General features: G+C 41.5%; 1 protein-coding gene across 1 annotated transcript in view; it reads right to left on the reverse strand.

Moving 5' to 3' along the window:
- The window catches only part of FNDC3B (fibronectin type III domain containing 3B), a 359,968-nt gene that overhangs the window by 275,048 nt on the left and 67,555 nt on the right, over positions 1-17,365 (reverse strand). The window contains exon 2 of the mRNA XM_038417217.2: positions 10,665-10,803. Coding sequence (XP_038273145.1) covers positions 10,665-10,775 — 111 coding nt within the window. The 5' untranslated portion in view covers positions 10,776-10,803. The remainder of the gene's footprint in view (positions 1-10,664; positions 10,804-17,365) is intronic.

Here is a 17,365-nt window from a genome sequence, read left to right on the forward strand (position 1 = left end):
CCTGTTAAAATACTACATTTCAAGCTTTTACTTCCTGCAATATACATTGTTTCTGAGTTGCTGCGGTAGCCTGATTGTAATCTAGAAGTCACCTCACTGTATTAGCCAAGCTTCAAATTCCTTACAATCAATCTCACTTAAATGCAAAATTCAACATCATCTCAGTTTTGCTAGTTCATTTGACACCAACAAGGTATCATCAACAGAAGACAGCTTATTGTCTGAACATGGGAGGGAGGCTATTGCAGACTCATTGCCTTGGATGAGGGGAAAAGCTGATGACTCTTCCCTGACAACCGACATTAATGAGACAGCAACAGGCCTTGCATCATACAGCAGTAGTCCAATGAGTCAGAGACACTTTTGTATCATGCGAACGAACCCTTCTTTTCTGCTGCAAAGCAGACATCAGTGTTAAAAGTTCTCAAATACAGAATATGAAACACAGAATCTCTGTTCAGACCAAGTTGTTTTTTTCTAGGACTCATTTACTCACTGAAATATTACTTTCCCTAACCTCCAAAGTGCGGACAGTTACTTTCAACATACATGGGGATAATCTGAGATGTCAGTTTTTTCTTGTAGATTTTAAGAGATGTTTAAAAGAGAAGGTCATTAAAGATCAATACCAGGAGATTAAAATCATTATAATGGATTCAAAGATGTACTGCTGAGGTGGCTATTTGTATGATGATCTATACAAACAAAATAAACATACACTTTATAACAGTTTGAAAGACATCTGATGAAAAATAAATTAACATTACCAAAGATCTACACCAAAAGAAAACAAGAGCCAGAAGTACAGGAATAGTCATTCAACATTACAAGTTTTTTGAAATTTACAGTGATTTCTATTAAAGTTTAACATGACTGGAAAGAATTTCCTAGGACTGAATCATCCACAAAGGTGTGAATCCAACATCTTTCATTTTAGGCCTTGTCTACACTGGCAAGTTTGTGCACAGTAAAGCAGCTTTCTGTGCTGTAACTCCCAAGCCACTTAGTACGCAGAAACTGCGCAGTTGTAGTACTGTAACCCCCCCGGACCTCCCCCGACGAGAGGCAGACAGCTTTCTGCGCCAAAGCTAAAGCGCCATGGTGCCAGTGTAGACACCCTGGTTGATTATAGAGCTGCAATTGGCCTTCGGGAGGTATCCCACAATGCCTGTTCTCACTTCTCTGGTCATTGGTTTGAACTCTACTGCCCTCAGGTGACCACCCGGCAGCCCCACCCCTTAAATTCCTTGGGAATTTTGAAAGTCCTCTTCCTGTTTGCTCAGTGACGCGCGCAGTGGTCTCAGTGTATCTTTCCAGGTGACCAGGCCTGCTCCACGCACCAGGTGAGCCCCCGCTTGGATCAATGTCAAGCTGCTGGACCTCGTCAGCATTTGGGGAGAGGAGGCTGTCCAGTCCCAGCTGTGCGCCAGCCATAGGAATTATGATGCCTACAGACAGATTTCACAATGCAGGACAGAAAGGGGCCATGACCGGGACACATTGCAGCGCAGGGTCAAAGTGAAGGAGCTGTGGAACGCCTACCGCAAGGCGCGGCAGGCAAACCACTGCTCCGGTGCTGAGCCCATGAGCTGCCAGTTCTACAAAGAGCCAGACACATTACTCGGCAGCGACCCCACCTCCACTGCGAAAACCAGGTGGAGACTTCAGTGGCTCGCATGCCAGTCGAGAGTGGACCGAGCCAGGAGGAGGAAATCTTGGATGAGGATGTGGAGGGGGAGGGGGACCCAGAGGCAGAGGATGACGCGGAGGTCAGTGATGCATGCAGCCAGGACTGCTACCGATCGGTCACTAACCAGTTCGGAATGGGAAAGTCAACCGTTGGACTTGTGTTGACGGAACTGTGCTGGGCCATTAATCCTATCCTGCTCCGAAAGGCCGTGACTCTGGGTAATGTGCATGACATTGTGGATGGCTTTGCACAAATGGGATTCCCTAACTGCAGAAGGGTGATAGATGGCACACGTATTCCAATTCTGGCACCAGACTACCAAGCCACCGAGTACATTAATTGCTGGGGGTATTTCTCAATCGTTCTCCAGGTGCTTGTGGATCACTGTGGGCTCCAACAGGTTCTCTTTTTTATCCTCCCCACATGCCCATTTATGGTACCTTGTAAATTAAATTAAACAAAAGTCCAGCTCCAAGGCATTGCTAAAATGGCTGACATTTGAAGAGTTTAAAAATGCATTATGAAATGGAAGAGCAGCTTTTGGGAGTGGCTTTGAAGCTGAAACTTTTTAGGACAGTCAAAGCACCCACTAACTATTTTGAATATTCTTCCATCACCACCTCTGAGTTCTCTCTCTATATTTCTGCTTTGGGAGTGGGGTGGCTATTTGTTCTCTTTTAAAGGTGAGCTCAGTCATCTTTTCAAAACGCTAATGATCTATAAACTGCCTTATCATCTGGCATGGAACTTTGGCAGACACATGAGGGCAGCTTCCACCTCTTTTCTCCTGCATTTTGTGTCTCACATTTGACAACACTTTCTTCTCTGCCTGCATGAAGCCACTCTTGTCAGAGAAGAAAGTCATAATTTCCCAGTAGAAGAACTCAATTTGTCTTTTGCAGTTTCCCAAATCCATTCATATCTAAACATCGGTTGTTTTTTAGTATAAAAAAAAAACATTTATCACCATCTCCACCGTAACCAACAGCAGCAGGTTTACTGATCAATTATAAAGGTAGCAAGAACTCTCAAAAGCACACAGGGAAATTAGGCACCTACCATGGCTGCTTTTAAAAATCCCCCCCTTAATGTCTAAATTCAACATCATAAGTAATTCTGGGGGGAGGGGAAGGGGAGAGGAAGGGGGTAGAACTGCTTTTTCCATTTCATCTCCCAAGTACAAGATCATTACATTATTTCTTTCTGGGTCTCTTATATTGTTGCCATAGGTGATTTGGGTGTTAAAATAGTTTATTAATTATTATTATTATAACATTACCTGGGAGGAACCCTTTATGTTGCCGTCAGCAATCCTAAAATGGTCACAATGGTGACCTAAGTGTCTAATAGATCTAACTCTTTCCCATCTTGATGCAAGTTTCTCACCTTTAGAGTTAATGAAATTTTATGTTGCATTCATATGACACCTTTCATCCCGGGATCTCACAGCACTTTGCAAGTAATACCTAACTAGGCTGCAACTCATAACATTCCTATCAGGTACCTAGGACAAGCTTTTTAAAGGTATGTAGGCACCTAAAGATGCAGACAGGCACAGCTGAAAGTCCATCTTGGTGCCTAAATACCCTTAAAAATCCAGCTCATAGTTCCTATTATCCCTGTGCTGCAGATGGAGAAAGTTTGACTTCTCCAGCCAGGCCTGCCTAAGGCTTGAAGTTTGGTGGGGTACTCAGCTCAAGGCAGAGTTGGGCTCTTTGTCAGCTACACACAGGAAGAGTGTGGGGGGAGGGGGGTTGATTATGTCAGGAATGTGGCACAAACACTTGTGGGCTGTGGCCCCTTTGAGAGTCTAGGCAGTGGCGTAACAGCCACCATGAACTGCTGGGCTGCTCTACACCCTGTCTCCTGCTAGTGGCAGGATTCAGTCCCTCCCCACTGTCCTCATGTACTAATCACTACACAGAGCCTGTTTAGTCTTGTCTTTGTTGGGGATAGGGAGTTTCACCACTCACTAAAACAGATGAATTTTCTGAGTCCCCAACCCATGGTGAACAAGAACCCAACAGCTTGTGGTCTTCCAGTACAGCATGACATTAGCAATGCTACAGTTATGGTCAAGATGTTACAGACAGCACTTTTTAAAAATGTATTTCAATTTTCAAAGGCTGAGCCCCTTGTCAGGAAGTTACAGATTTAAGATGGATGCACATACTGTACAAATCCAACACTCCTCCTCCCCACACAAACAGGTGGACAGAAGACTATTCCATTTGGCATTACTTCCAAATCCTTTAATTGACACTGTTCTCTGCAGACAGTGAAAAGAAAGACGTGAAACATTTTCCACCAGCATCCCCACTCCCACCACCACTACCACCACTCCAATCACACAGGAATCAAATGGATTCTAAGCAAGCCTCTAATTCAGGGCTTACTTATGCACCATAACATCAGTGCTATCTAATGAGCCAAGTTCAGAAACCCATCTGGGACAAATAGCGGCCAGGCACATTGTGACTTCTTTTGTTTATATACACTAAGTATGTCTTCGTGGTAAGAGAACTTGCTTGAAGATTTATTTCCCAAGTCCTCCAAAACAACAAAATAATATTCTGTGTCCTGGAGCAGCTTTGTGACTCCAGTTCTCTTCCCAAAGTTATGCATAAGTGATTTTTAAGAGAGCTCATTGTTTCTGAAACCTACAATTAAAATCTAAGCAAAGACATAGAAGTCAAAGCATAGTGCCTTAAAAATAAAAAACTGAAAACAGCATAAGGAAATAAAGATGTATTGTATACTACAGCTCATCAGCCTGCACACACACCCTTAACTTACGAGGCCATGCCTCCTATTTTTCACCCAGAGAGGAGGCAGTGATTGAAAAATCAGTTTGGAACCAGCTGCTCCTTTGCTCTGGGCCTGGCTGCATCCATAAGTTGATCACTTATATGACTGTCTGCTTTCCAAAAAAGTGCACTCCTTAAACTACAGAGGTGATTAAAAGAACTGAAGTAGAACATGCACAGTGTTTGCATTAAACACTAGACTGGAAGGATACGAGGACTGACTTGAACCACACCTTACACCATCTTGTTAATGGAAAAATATTTATTAACTGAACTTTTGCACAATAGCATGCCATTCTCTGTTATCCTAACTGCTTCCTATGCCACCCACGAAAGCTTATGCTCCAATACGTCTGTTAGCTTGAACTGTTAATTTCCATCTTTCCACTGGCTTGAGTCACTACCATAAGAACATACACAAAATCATGAGTGGTATAGAGAAAGTAAATAAGGAAGTGTTATTACTCCTTCTCATAATACAAGAACAAGGGGCCACCAAATGAAATTAATAGGTAGCAGGTTTAAAACAAACACAAAAAAGTATTTTTTCACACAACGCATTCCCAACTTCTGGAACTCCTTGCTAGAGGGTATTGTGAAGGCCATTACTATAAGGGGTTCAAGAGGGAGCTAGATAGGTCCATCAATAGCTATTAGCCAGGATGGGCAGGAATGGTGTCCCTAGCCTCTGTTTGCCAGAAGCTGGGATTGAGTGACAAGGTATGGGTCACTTGATGATAACCTGTCTGTTCATTCCCTTTGGGGCACCTGCCATTGGCCACTGTCAGACAACAGGGTACTGGGCTTGATGGACCTTTGGTCTGACCCAGTATGGCCGTTCTTATGTACCATAACATTTTCAATGCAGCATTTTATGTACTTTTTTTTAGGGATGTAGTGAGGATTACAGTCGTAGTGGACTGCCCCTTTACAAAGAAACCTGTGCTATTCCTCTCACTTCTGAGAAGGTTCACTAAATGCTGTTAGAGTCTGATACTCGCTACTGGGCAAAATCAACATGTCTGAACTCCTTAACTCTCTCTGTCATAGTGTGTAATCACAAACTTTGGATCCCAGACCAGCTCCAGCTCCCTTTACTATTGTGAGCATTTCAAATTATTCTAAGGGGACTTGGGAGAGTAGGTACAGCAGTTTTGGCCACGTGAAATAATTAGTGTAACAGAAATAAATATTTAAAACTAAGGGCGGGTCTACACTACAGGAGGGGATCAATCTAAGTTACACAACTTCAGCTATGTGCATAATGTAGCTGAAGTCGACGTACTTAGATCTACTTACCGCGATATCTTCACTGTAGTGTGTTGTCGATTCCCCTTACGCTTCTTGTTGAGGTGGAGTATCGGAGTCGAAGCTAGAGCAATTGGCGGTCGATTTATCGCATCTATACTAGACATGATAAATCGACCCGTGCTGGATTGATCACTGCCCATCGATCCAGCTGGTAGTGTAGACAAGCCCTAAGACAGTTAAATCAAGCTCTCTAAAATGTTATTAATCCATTCTCACTTTGTGCCAAGTTCAGTCTCACTGCTATGGAGTTCAGGCTTTAAAAATTGAAGTTTATGATGACTGAGTTGTAATAATCTTCACTATAGTGTTATCACAATACTAACATTTTTTTAAAAAGCACCATTTACCTTTTGGTAACTATCTGTTTAATTTGAGAAATTAATATAGTCACACAGTATGTAAGTCTACCATTCCCTGGCATTCTGTTGTAGGACACTTGCTATCTTAGCAATATATGCTTTGGCAATACATGTATTTTTACATTTAGGAGAGTGATTTTAGTTTTCACAAAGATGACTATGCTCTTTTAAAATGATGATTAATGTTACTAAATTACATACAGTTTGCTAATTCTTGCATATATAATCTCACACAGTGAAATTTCAAAACTGGCCAAATTCATTTTGCCTACGTCCCCATTCCTGCAATCTGATCCACAAAAACAGATTCCTATGCCCATATGAGACTTGCAGATACTCTATGTCAGCATGAAAATATCCCACACGGATCAGGTGGCAGGATCAAGGCCTAAATTTGGGCATAAAAAGCCCTAATTTACACATGTGAACAATCAGGCAAGCGTACAAAAAACAGGTAACCACACACCTAAGTGATCAACAGCGAGTGCAGTTGCTTATTTTGTATATGCAATTATCTGTTTAAATGCACAACTATGGATTTTAGTGCGTGCATGCACATACGTACACACACTTGGAGTGCATAAAAATCCACAGTTTGCCTGAAACCAACCATCTCTGTGCAAAATACATATCTGTACACACAAATATCACACGTGTATGCAGTTACGTGTTTTGTACATACAAACAAATGCCTAGCTGCAGGTATGAAGACAGGTATTTGCATGCACACATTTTGCAGGGGCCATTTGGGCCTCGATCCTCAAAATGTGACCCTATCAACAATAGATACCACTTCACTCTTCATGTTCCAAAGTTATTTATATGATGACTAATGAATAACTTACGATAGAGATAAATTCTTATACACAGTGTTAGTTCTTGAGCCTCAGTTTGCAGTCCCATTCCACTTCTGTGGGACAGCTAAACAATTCAGGCTATTCTCTCTCTGTGGTTTACTCTGGTAAGGAATGTTGTTACCCTACTCTTTCTTCAGTTTACAAAAGACGAGGGGAACAAAAAGGAAAAATCATTTCAAGAAGGGAAAAAGTCAGATAATACATGATAACAATAAAGCTCCCTCATTTTAGGCTCTCAAATATTTGAATCCTCAGAATAATTCTCTGTAGTATTATCCACCTTTCTATACAAGAGATGACACTGAGGGTAAGTGAAGTTACACAGGAAGCCTGTGACAGAGTCCAGAAGAAAACTGAGATCTCCATAGCCTGTTATTTACCACAATACCCTTAACTTAAAGAAGACAACTCAAAATGACAAGTTTAGAAGTAAGGGAAAATCCAGTATCCTTTTGTAACATAAGTACTCCACTAGGCAGGCAATTCTAAGCCTCATGATATTTGAAAGCAATATACTGCCATTGATGAAAACAAAAAGAAAACGGTAATTGTGCAAGAAGACGGCTGGGCAGAGTTCAGTCATCAGCATCCTTTGCTTAAAGGCACCATTCACTACGATGAAAAAATTAAACTTGTGATGTTTAGAAAAAAAGTAAGTTCTGAGCTCCACAGACGGGCTTTCCAAAGAACACACATCATCCATGGGTTACTTCTGTAACTCTGCCTGCCATTGTCAGCAATCCTGGATCTCATTTCTTTTTTAAAGAGCATTGGAACAGTTTGAATTCCCTGTGTTTAAACCTATTGATTTTAAATCTTGCTTCAGATCTTCCTTGGACTGATTAAATCCTAAAATGCCTCCCAACAAAGGCAGCTTAGACTGGTCATGATTACAAAGCTTTGTGGCTCCCCTCTTGAAAAAAAATGCATATCATCTTTTTCCCACAGAAAAGATTGTGCTGGAAGACAATGTATTTTCTTTGGGTATGTCTACACTACAGCTGGGAAAATGCTTCATAGCATGGGTAGACAAACATGTGCTAAAGATAACTGTGGCAGCAAAGTCGGCAGCTCAGGCTAGCCACCTATGTACAATCCCATCCGATCCCCTAGGTACCTATTCGGGCAGCTAGCCCAAGGTGCCACCTGTGCCACGCCACACTGCTACCTTTAGCATGCTAGCTTGAGCTCAGCTAGGATGTGTCTGTCTACTCATGCTGGGAAACACCCTCCCAGCTGCAGTGTAGACATACCCATAGAAAACTCATTTTCTTCTTCCATAGATATCATTGTTATTTCTGCTGTGAGTAACTCCTTTTTGATGTCACTCATTACATCTGAGTTTTCCTGTATTCTTCAGCTAAGGAGACATCAGCAAACTGAGCTGTTTTGTAAAAAATCATCTACTGGTATAGAGAAGGAAAAGGCCTCCAAGGAATATATATACCATCTGTGATATGAGAAGCTGCTAAAAGGCTGAATACAGATGATAACTTTAAAATAACATGCATACATACTAGGCTGACCAGATAGCAAGCATCAAAAATTGGGGCTGGAGGTGGGGGATAATAGGTGCCTATGTGAGAAAAAGACCCAAAAATCGGGACTGTCCCTATAAAATCAGGACATCTGGTCACCCTCATACATACAAACACAGAGAAGCTGATTTAACTCTCCCAGTGAAGGCTCTTTTACATACAGCAGGAGTGGCCAAATTTACTGACACTCCAAGCTGCATATGACAATCTTCAGATGTTCAAGAGCTGGAGTATGCCTGCTGGTGCTCGGGGCTTCAGCCCCGTGGTGGGGTGGTGGGACTAGAAAAAGAAGGTTAGCCTATGTTCCTGATCTATCAAATAAAGCTGCACTTGACTCAAAAGTATTCTCACAGTCTGGTTGACCTTTATCTGTTTTTGTGAACAAAATGCAGAAGCAATTCAAAACAGTAAGCTGATCTGAAGTACTGTATCACAAATATTTGTAGCTCCTTAATTCATTCAGCTTCTAAAGAAGTCCTGTTAACAAGTCCAGATGCAGCTGTTTAACTACTGTACAGGAATGAAGCCGTCAGAAGCCTGCAAGTTCTTGCAAGGTTCCCAGCAGAGTACGCAGACTGGTTGCACTCCACTATGAATAGAAGCTAAGGGCCACTTACTGAGGTAGGACCAGAAAAAGGGGAAGTTAAAATCTCACCCTAAATGTGAGGGCAAGTATAGTTAAGTATTAAGCAGAGTCTTCTATACGTCATAGTGAAATGATGCATCTCATGCACACTGTATACCAACTTCCTTCCTTACTTGCAAAGTGCACAGAATAAAAAGTGATGGGCACAGAACTGGGGTGTCTGAAGAAACATTGGCGTAGGTGTGATCTTCATCATGATAATTAGGCACCACTCTTGGGAACCTACTAGCAATATTAGGCAGAAGTGACTTGGTGGCTGAGCGCTTATTAACACAAGATCAGATTTCCCTATGCCCGCTCTGGCTCAATCCTTTTCAATTGATGACTAAACAAGAACAACATTCTGCACATACAGTGTTCAGAATTAGCCTCTGTGGAAAAAAGTAAGCATAAAAGATGCATCAGTTTTGTAAACATAATCTGGAATATTATAAATCATTTCCATAATTTTTCCATCATTAGAAGTACATTGGAGAGTTGTAAACACGTCTTAAAACCACAACCGTATATTAGCAAATACTGCAAATTTAAATTCCAAAACAGAAATTTAATTCAAGAAATCTGTTGCACATGAGTTTAACTAATTTCATGGAGCTCAATTCATGTCTATTTCATTTGAAAAATTCATGTCTCAGGTTCTTTTTTATAACCTTACCTGAGGAGAAAAATCACCATTAGTGGAGACTAATCTAGATTCAAGATCATGGTTCAGTATCTTTTCAAAAAGGATTCAGGTCTGGAGTTTGAATACCTCAAAGTGAAGTGATATCTGGATCCAAAGTTTTGATTCAACCTATTATAAAGACAGCAGGCCATTTCACAGAACTTAAGGCTAGCAGGGACCACCAGATCATCAAGTCTGACAATATCACTGGCTACAACCATCACCTGCATACTAACCCCACAACTGAATTTAGACCAAGGTAGAACAGCCCTCAGGAGGCTGAACTATCATGTGCCACAGGCAGAAAATAGGAGGGACAGTAATGTACAATTTGCATAATCCAGATACAGATCTGAGTTGGATTTCAAACACTCCCAAATTTTACAGGTGTTTATACACAGGTTTCAGTTCAGATCCATCCCTATTAAGTTTTTATGGCCAAATTGTTCAAAAGTAAGTGCCCAAAATTAATATTAATATGGAACTAGATGCCTAACATCAGGCACCAAAGTTTAACAATTTTGTCCCATTATTTTGAACTCCAGTGAATATATTTAAACACCACATGGAACTGATCATTGCAAAAGCAGTGATGCAATACAATATCCAGGCCTCAGTGTAGGCATTCCAGTATTTGGGCCAAATTCTGCCCTCAAATACATGGAACAGTTCTCCGTGAAGTTAATGGGAGCCAAACCCATGCACCAAAGTCATTATTTGGCCCTTAAATAGGTCACATTCAGACCATTCAATAGCTCTTAAATTCCGACTCATCCCACAAAGCTTACTGACCTGCTGTGATCCGTCTCCATTCACTATGTGAGGCATCATGGCTACCTCCCCATTCAGCAATGGTGGCAGCTCCAGCGGAATTTGGTCGGTCATCATCATTGTGACGTACATTCATGGAGAATTTTCCTCAACGGGCTTCCTGCAAGACAGACATGTTTTAAAATTAATTTTCTTCTAAATGTAGACTAAGAAAAATCTATTCACACTTCAGTAGGGTGGTACCCTGCCCATTAACCCCACTTGTTTAAAAAGGTATATCCTGTGTCGAGGGAAACTAGATGAGAGGACTGTTAATGGCTTTCAGATCATGTCATGGATAAATTCATTGTTTTCTAATAAACATTCCAGAATTAGTATTCAGCAAAATAAACATGGTGAAGTCTTTACTCTTTTTCTTCGGGGCTTTTCAAGGCTTTATCTTCAGCCAGAGCCTTCATCCCAGATCTGAAATTTCTGAATGATAGTATGAGTAGCTTATGGTTCAGTCTGTTGATTTGTAACACCACAATGCTCACTCTGTAAGGTAGTTCTTGGAATCTGCTTCCTTTGCATATTTAGCATTCATAAGAGGTTCTATTACTCGACATTAAGATACAGCAAGAGCCAAATGCTTTTAATCTCGATAGCCCTTCTACAAACAACATGAATTGTAAAAAGAGCAAACTTAAAATTTTCAGTGGTCCCCACTTAATTGAGACACAAGAGAAGAGAAAGCTCTTGCCTAGAATCTTATCCAATATGTAGAAAGTGGACCACTGTTAGGACAGCAAATAAGAAGAATTTGTAACGAAACACACCACCTTCACTATAATACCATCCCTCGCAGATAATTATTTGAAGTGTTACATAAGAAAAGTTGTTAAAAATCAGATGAAAGCTTTATAATAACAAGTCTTACAATTCAGTTAATAGTAGCATCATGCTGTTTTACAAGGCAATAATTTAGTTCCTTAAGAAATAAATGATAGGACCTAAAGTCAAGTAATTTATCATGGCAAAGGAAGCAGACCTTTGTACAAATCCCCATGATCCTAATGTTAAATCAAGTTTATTTAATGCTTTTCATGCCAAAGCCTGTGGCACCTTATAGACTAACAGACGTATTGGAGCACAAGCTTTCATGGGTGAATACGCACTTTGTTGGACACATAGCATGACAGACGAAGTGGGTATTCACCCACGAAAGCTTATGCTCCAATACGTCTGTTAGTCTATAAGGTGCCATGGGACTATTTGCCACTTTTACAGATCCAGACTAACATGGCTACCCCTCTGATACTTTCATGCCAAAGAATCCCAAAATGCTTACAAATGACTAATATACAGCATCAATAACATTCAGGTAGGAAAACCTAACAATTGTGGTGAAGTGTAGTAGCCAGGTAAGTAATTGGCACACACAATGCTGAATAGCTCTGTGCAGAAGGAAAATTTGCCGGGGGAGAAAAAACAAAGGAAAACCTATTTATGTGGAGAGTGTTGTAGGATCTAATGTCTCCATGGAATAGACAGAACTTTGCCCTTTAAAGTTCCATCTACAAGAGCCATACAACATAAATAGTGTGGAATTCAATTTATCTACTATAGGAAGGGTGAGAAGCTGAGTCAACCCTGCCGGGATTAGGACCTGTGGTTCCATGGAGTCTAGATATTTACAACCTGATACACAGACCACTAAGCCACTCCCTCTCCTGCTGCTAGTATTTAAATTTAGATTTTTAAAAGCCATGTTTAAATTTAAATGGATGGGACACTGAAATATGCTCTCTCTTCACCATTATATACTTATTTACTTAGATCTGTTGAAAAATGAGCCCATCCAGAGCTCAGCATTAAAATCCAGTCAGCTGCTGAGCAACCTAACGATCAGAGAATAAATCAGACCATGAGTGAATATTCTGATTAACTGAGACAACCCACTTGTGTACTGAGAATGATTCAAGTGCCTATTTAAAACTCTGCACCCCCTTAAGATGAATAGTGTTGAACCTTTCACTCTTATCATGTCAAGCATCTTTACACATAGAAAGTGATGGTGAACCAATCTACATCTCTTCTAAAACAAGTGTCCTGCTCAGCACCATTACCCTTCCTCTGGCATATATCTGTAAAGGCTATTTTAATGTAGCTGGTGCCAAATTCTGCATGATTCACATAGTTCTTTCTGATGTTCTCACTATCCTGAAAATACAGCTTTTCTAATTGTCACTCCAAATTGATATAAATAGAGGGCATCTATTTCAAAATGACAGATTCTCCTCCTTTTATCTGAGACCCAATTATAGAACACAAATTCTCACCAACTTGGAAGAGTAACATAACGTAACAAACAAAATGCAGACATATATCAACTATTGACCAGGTAAACAATAAGCTCATGTCTTTGTATTTAAGTCTCATTCTAGGCCTGGGTCAAGCATTAGTGTGGGCCTATATCACAACCCTATACCATTTGCCCCACATATTGATTGACCCACAGTGACTACACACATAAAAAAGGAATCTGGAAACCAAATACCTCCCTTGCTCACAACATCAAGCACGATGATCCAACCCATCCATCATCTGCCAAAATCTCCTTGGCTCTGAAACGTAAAGCTGGCAGCTGATAAAGTCTTCTCTACTTGTCATGTGAGCTACACAAGTCTGCTTGAGGCCCCTTCTTCACCAAGGCAATTTTGCCAATTCTCACAATTTTTACTGCGAGTCTTGCAATATCCGAGGGGCCTCTTAAAGCCCCAGATCCTGAAGCCATGTGATTACATGAAAATCTCAGCTTTCATTTTTTTTAAATTTTCTAGCCCTCTGGATTGTGGAGAAAAGTTTGAAAACATGAACCCTACAAGTTCAAAACCGAGAATATAATCAAACTCCAAAATTATTTAAAATCTCACAATTTTGGAGGTCCCACAATTCATCATTTTTAATCGCTGGGGATTAGCAATAGAACCAAGGCCCTGCAAAACCTAGCTGTAACCATTTTGTGTCCTGGTTGTACAGATCACTTAGGAAAAAACATGACCAGTTGTTTTCCAATTAAAGTGGATTAATTCATAAAACAGCTAATTGTATCCCTGGTCCATGAAGACTTTCATTGTGAGTTCATCAATCATACATAGAGGATAGCTTCACAATACTAAGCCTTCTCTGGCATTTACTGGCAAGCCAATCTAGAGGACATATGTCCTCAATTCATTCTTATTTTTTTAAGTATATATATATATAACTTCATGAAGGAGTTCTGAAAGGATTGCAAGGCTGACAGGAGCCATTATAAACACATTAAAATGCATGTACAAATAAATGACAAATCCATCCAGTCTGAATCTGGAAGTTTGAGTTTTAAAAGAGATTTTTTTATCTCAAAATAATGCAATACCATTTTTATTTATTTAAATATAGAATGTAGTTTGAAACTATATTTTTCCATATTAAATGTCCCCCCACTCCAGGCACAACAAACCAATGTGCTGATGTGTATTTGCTGAATGTCATTATTTAAAGTTTAGTAGTTACATTCTCACTATGGCCATGTCTACACTATCCTTTTTTTCAGAAAAGTTTCCTCCTATTGCCAATACTGGTGCAACTCCACCAATACTGGCAACGCTAGTTGTTGACAAGGGACTGTTGGCCATCAGCATTTTCCAACACAGTCATGTAGACCTGTTCTCTGCATGGTTAGATAGCATGCTGTTGAAATCACTGGCAACCATAGGAACCTTCTCTACACTAGGTGGAAGTGCACCAGTTTTTTAACAATGGTGAGAAATTTTCAACAGAAAGCCTTAGTGTAAATACAACAATTAAAGTCCCAATTGAAATTATACCATAGACTTTAATGTATCAAGCCCTAAAGTTTTAGAACCAGCTTCATAAACTGACCCACTAGGTTTCTCTTTCTGACTGATTCTTGATTAAAAAGAGGAAAACAATTGACTGTGATCAATTTTGCCTCTAAGAAGTCAAGCACATTACTTGCAAGAAAACTCCAGGCCAAGGGGCTGGGAAAACAAATTCTGAGTTCAGGACATGAGAACTTCTCTGCTTTCCTTAAAATATGAACTACCATAAACTAACCCAAAGCCTGAATCAAACAAAACCCCAAACTTTTTTCAGGTTCTAAAAGGTTGAATAAATTTAAACTTTTAGAAAATATTTCCTGAGTGTCTTCATTCCCAGGGTTTGGCTGGAACAGGATATGGAAATACCACTATTCAGTGAGAGAAGCTGTGTTTCCAAGCTAGTTATATCCAGGAAATACTAGAAATTTCATAAGGTTTCCAGCTCAGTTTCTTGACCAAGGAAGTAAAGATAAGCATCCAAGCTTTTGGATGTTTCTCCACCCAGTCTAAGCTTCCAAACCTTTTGATGTTTACTAGTCAATACTGTGAACCTGATCTTCTACTTCATAATGCAATGTCCTACCTCTCGCAAAATAAGTTGATGACCCTCAAGTTTCCTTATTGATTCAATATATAAATTTGTGATACATATAGTAGTTGCATGTGATAACAGATGGAAACTTAAAAACACAAAAGAACAAAGTAGAACTATCCAAAACAAATTTCCATGTATGATGAATTAACGTGACCCAATTTGTTAAGACAGTTATCCTTAAATTCCAAGAGGAGTTTAAACATAATGAGAGAGCCTAATGATCTAATTTTTCTTAGAAGGTTTTGACTTCACTTTAATTATGATACAAGCCAAGATAATTCATGATATTTCCACCTTCTCTCTTTTACAAAACTAAAAAACCTCTTCCAGCCAAGGCAGATGGAATTCCAAAATGAAAACCTAGTAAAGTAATAGTTCTTCTAAATATTTAGCTTTATGAACTGGTTTCTATTAAAAAAAAATGGTTACCTACCTTTTGTAACTGTTGTTCTTCTAGATGTACTGCTCATTCCATTCTAGGTGTGCGCACACCCAAGTACGCTGCCATCAGAGATTTCTGCCTTAGTGATACCCGTAGGACTGGGTGTGTTCTATCAATGTAGAAGGCCAGCGCCAATCTGATGTCCAGCATATGCAACTGTGGTCCTCATCTGATTAAGTAAATGTCTTGGCCAGTGTGGAACTGCGAAACGACCTTGGCCAGAAAAGCCAGGTGCAGACGCAGCTGGACTTTGTCCTTATAGAAGACTGTATGAGGCGGCTCCGACATGAGCGCCCTGATCTCGGACACCTGCTGGGCCAAAGTTATAGCAACCAAGAATGAGACCTTCCAGGAGAGAAGCAGAAGGAAGCAGGAAGCTACGGGTTCGAGCAGCGGTGTGTGTGTGTGGGGGGGGGGGGGTGTACATGGGCTTTGAAAGCACAAGATTCAGATCCCACGGGACGTGCAGTTAAAGGTGCTCCAGACCCTTCAGGAAGCACGCTGTCATGGGATGGGCGAAGATCGACCTGCCCTGAAACAGAGAACGGAACACCAAAATGGACACCAGGTGTACCTTGACCGAAGGCAACGACAAGCCTGGGAGCTTAAGATGCAACAAATAGTCCAGAATGTCCTGCAGTGGGGTTGCCTCTGGACGAACGTGCTTGTCCGAGGCCCAACATGTGAAGCGCTTCCACTTTGCCACACAGGTATCCCTGGTGGAAGGCTTCCTGCTGCCCAGCAAGACCTGTTGGACTGCAGCAGAGCACTCTCACTCATCCATACTTAGCCATGAAGCAGCCACACCATCAGGTGCAGCGACGCCAGGTTCGAGGGCAGCAGACTGCTGTGGCTCTGGGACAGCAGATCTGGTCGGAGAGGTAACTGCAGCAGGTAGGCCACTGAAAGACTCGGCAGCATGCTGAACCAGTGCTGGCAAGGCCATTCGATGGCTATGAGAATGACAGAAGCTTTGTCTTGCTTTACCTTTAACAGGACCCTGTGGATAAGTGGCACTGGCGGAACAGCATATGTCAGCGTTCCTGACCACGGAATCAAGAAGGCGTCTGATAGGGATCCCTTGTCTCTGCCATGCAGAGAACAGAATACGTGGCACTTTCTGTTCCATCTAGTTGCAAACAGGTCCACCTAGGGAGTCCCCGACCTTTGGAAGACCAGGCCGACCACCTCCGGATGGAGGGAACATTCTTGGCGAGACAAAGAGGTTCTGCTGAGGTGACATGCCAGCACACTGTTGGTTCCAGGTAGGGTGGGTGCCCACCAGATGGATGGCATGCCGCATGCAAAAGTTCCAGAGGCTGAGCACCCCACAACACAGGACCAAAGACCTGGCGCCACCCTGCATGCTGATATAATACGTTGCAGCTGTACTTTCCATGAGGACCTGCACCACCTTGCCTCTCAGGTGGGACAAGAACTCTTCACAGATCAGGTGCACTGCCTTGAACTCCCTGACATTGATATGAAGGGCTAGATTATGCTGCAGCCAGCGGCCCTGGGTGTTGAGCTCACCCGGGTGGGCCCCCCAGCTCAGGTCCGAAGCAGGAAATGCAGGAAACATGTGTGTCCCAGGAATATGGAGACATGGAAGTAAGAGTCCTTGAAATCAAGAATGGCATACCAGTCCCCTGGATCCAGGGAAGGGATAATGGAGGACAGGGAGACCATGCAGAACTTCGTCTTCTTGAGGGACTTGTTGAGGCCACGCAGGTCCAGGATGGGTCTGAGGCCCCTCTTGGCCTTCAGGATTAGGAAGTATCCGGAATAGAATCCTCTTCCTTCCATTTCCCGAGGAACC

The sequence above is a fragment of the Dermochelys coriacea genome, chromosome 9, assembly GCF_009764565.3.
Source record: "Dermochelys coriacea isolate rDerCor1 chromosome 9, rDerCor1.pri.v4, whole genome shotgun sequence".
Lineage (NCBI taxonomy): Eukaryota > Metazoa > Chordata > Testudines > Dermochelyidae > Dermochelys > Dermochelys coriacea.